The sequence below is a fragment of the Anneissia japonica genome, unplaced genomic scaffold (assembly GCF_011630105.1).
Source record: "Anneissia japonica isolate Jap-2015-1 unplaced genomic scaffold, ASM1163010v1 scaffold2616_len3358_cov124, whole genome shotgun sequence".
NCBI lineage: Eukaryota > Metazoa > Echinodermata > Crinoidea > Comatulida > Comatulidae > Anneissia > Anneissia japonica.
This window is the reverse complement of record NW_022723630.1, coordinates 818-3,358: the sequence shown is the minus strand read 5'-3', so window position 1 is coordinate 3,358 and position 2,541 is coordinate 818. Positions and strand designations below refer to the sequence as shown.

Genomic DNA, 2,541 nt, shown 5'->3' with positions numbered 1-2,541 from the left:
ACTCCTAATATTAGACTCAGCTAGGGTTACTCACTGCGTGCGACGGCAATGCGACGAAGAACGCACGCGAAGACGCGGACCCAACGGATCGTCTTTTTAATGAGGATCCGTTCAGATTGCCACTGACAATCAGCAGACGGCGTTGCGTCGTTTATCGCTCGCCGGAAGCAAATGTGGATTCGTCGTGCTACGACGCAGTGAGTGTCCGGCTTTAGTCACTTTTTGATTGAAGGAAATGGTTTGATTTTATTTAGGCTACTCGATGAGAAGGTCATATGAACATTATAATTTATATTAAAATATTGTCGTTATCACTCTTACGGATCTAAAAGACATGCGAAGCGCTTTTGTGCCGCATCCATATTTTGTTTATATTATTATTATTAACGTAATGTATTATATATTAATATACTTCACCAGCGAAGGCGAAACGTCGTCCTCCTCCTTCTGCAACCTGTCACAATGCTTCAATTATACCATTACTACCGCGGTGGAATAGTCCCCTAGAAATTTACGAATGTAATTAACTGTTTATGTAATGATAAATAAATACAATAGTACGTGTTAATAAAAATAATTACAGATAAAAAAAAAAATATTAAAAAATGTAGGCCTATGGCTCATATTTTGTGAGCCAGCTCCCCTTACTTAATAACATCGAGTCCCCCACTTCACCATCACCCCATGAGCCTGACCCCCTCCATTTCAAGCCTCTTAATTGGTATGCCACTGCAAAATATATAGGCTTATTGGCGCCATAAACGATTTATAAAAATATTACATTGGATAACTCTTTATTAAATACGGTTATCACTATAATTTACATTTATAACCATGCGCAGTATCACGTTGAAGAGTTTCACTCAATTGAGTGGCAATGTCCTTATCCACATTTTCACCGACTACATGTCATTATGCATCTATAAAAGATACAAAACACAAAAGGACGATCTATACTTAAATGATGCAAACTCCAATATTAATTGTTTCTTTTAGATGACAATGGCTCAACCGAATTTGTTATTATCCAAGAAGTCTTTAGAAGAGGATGAAGATTTGCTTACTTGTGGGATCTGCAAAGAAATATTCACCGACCCGAAACAGTTACCATGTGTACACTGTTTTTGCAAGCATTGTCTTCAGCTCATGACCAATACTACAGATTGTAGTTCGCTACGATGTCCAGTTTGTCGCCGAGAATTCGATATTCCCGAGAATAATGTAGCATCCTTCGAGGACAACGAGTATCTAAAGAACTTGAGTGAATTATTAAAGGCGAAAAAAGAAGAGGATGCAAACCAGCCATTAGAGTGTAGTATCTGCAAAGAGTCAAAGCAGCCTAATAGTATTTCACACTGTTTGGAATGCGATGATAATCTTTGTAATAAATGTGAAGAGTACCACAAGAAGTTCGAGAAGTTAACTCGTGGTCATACGGTGGTGCCGTACAAAGAGCTAATTTGCACTGATGGTATCCTCAATCGTTCAAAAGCATCCTGCAAAGAACATACCAGCAAAATGCTGGAATTATTTTGCTTCACCTGTCACGAATTTATTTGTTTGGAGTGTCTAAATTCTCACCAAAGAAATAGTGAAGACAAGTGTTACATCAACCCACTTCCGATTCCTAGGGAAACTCTAATGGAAACCTGGAATGATCAAGTTCATTGCCTTGAAGAGATAATACAAGTATATGAAAAAGAGGTAGGTGATTCTATCCGTGTGCAACAAAATCTCCACAAAAGTAAAGAGAAGGTTCAGGAAGAGATCCAAGCCGAATCAGATCGAGTCATTTCTGTCGTAAAAGAAAACACGAAAATACTATTAGAGCGCCTTGACGAAGAATTTAAAGCAGATGAAAAGGTGGCAACCTTGCATCGCGATAATGCAGAAAGTATCATTGAATCATGTAAGCACTTGTTAAAGATTCGAGAACACCTTATGAAGAATGCAAAAGACATAGAGGTAATTCCTGCTTTGGCCACATTAGAGGAACGTCTGAAATACTTAAAGAAAGCAATGAACTACCTTAGCATTTCAGGAATGTTTCGATTCGTCTCTGCAAACAGCACAAAGGTTGGGAAAATACAGAAGGTGAGTATGTTGCAGCAAAACACGATTAAAAACGAACAAATAAAATATATTATTCATAAACATATTTATTGGAAAAACAAACTTAAATTGAAAAAAATCATTAGGAAATAATCTTACTGTGACTTAATTGAGACACTGAAACTACAAACTACAACCAACCATTATCATGCAACACCAGAGAGCAAATCAACAAACAGATTCATAATGTAAGTTTCACAGGCGAACCAAGGACAGTTTGCCATTTGGACAATCTCGCCCAACAAACACAAAAACCGGCCATCAACGAACTCGGCTAACAAAGAACAAACTAGCAAAAATACTAACTATTTATTAACATTGGAGGCAGCAACATTAGTAATTCGAATCGCATTACCTTACTCGAAACCCTGGTATAGAGGTAATATTACACCATGTTCATAACGATAATTAATTAGTCAGTTTAATTAT

At 37.3% G+C, this 2,541-nt stretch overlaps 1 protein-coding gene across 1 annotated transcript; it reads left to right on the top strand.

Moving 5' to 3' along the window:
• Nucleotides 1-993: 993 nt before the first annotated feature.
• LOC117112308 (E3 ubiquitin-protein ligase TRIM56-like) lies at nt 994-2,094 on the top strand (the record flags this gene model as incomplete). Its single annotated transcript, XM_033255371.1, has 1 exon — nt 994-2,094. A coding segment is annotated over exon 1 (1,098 nt), but the record flags the coding sequence as incomplete, so codon positions are not given.
• Between the last annotated feature and the right edge of the window lie 447 nt (nt 2,095-2,541).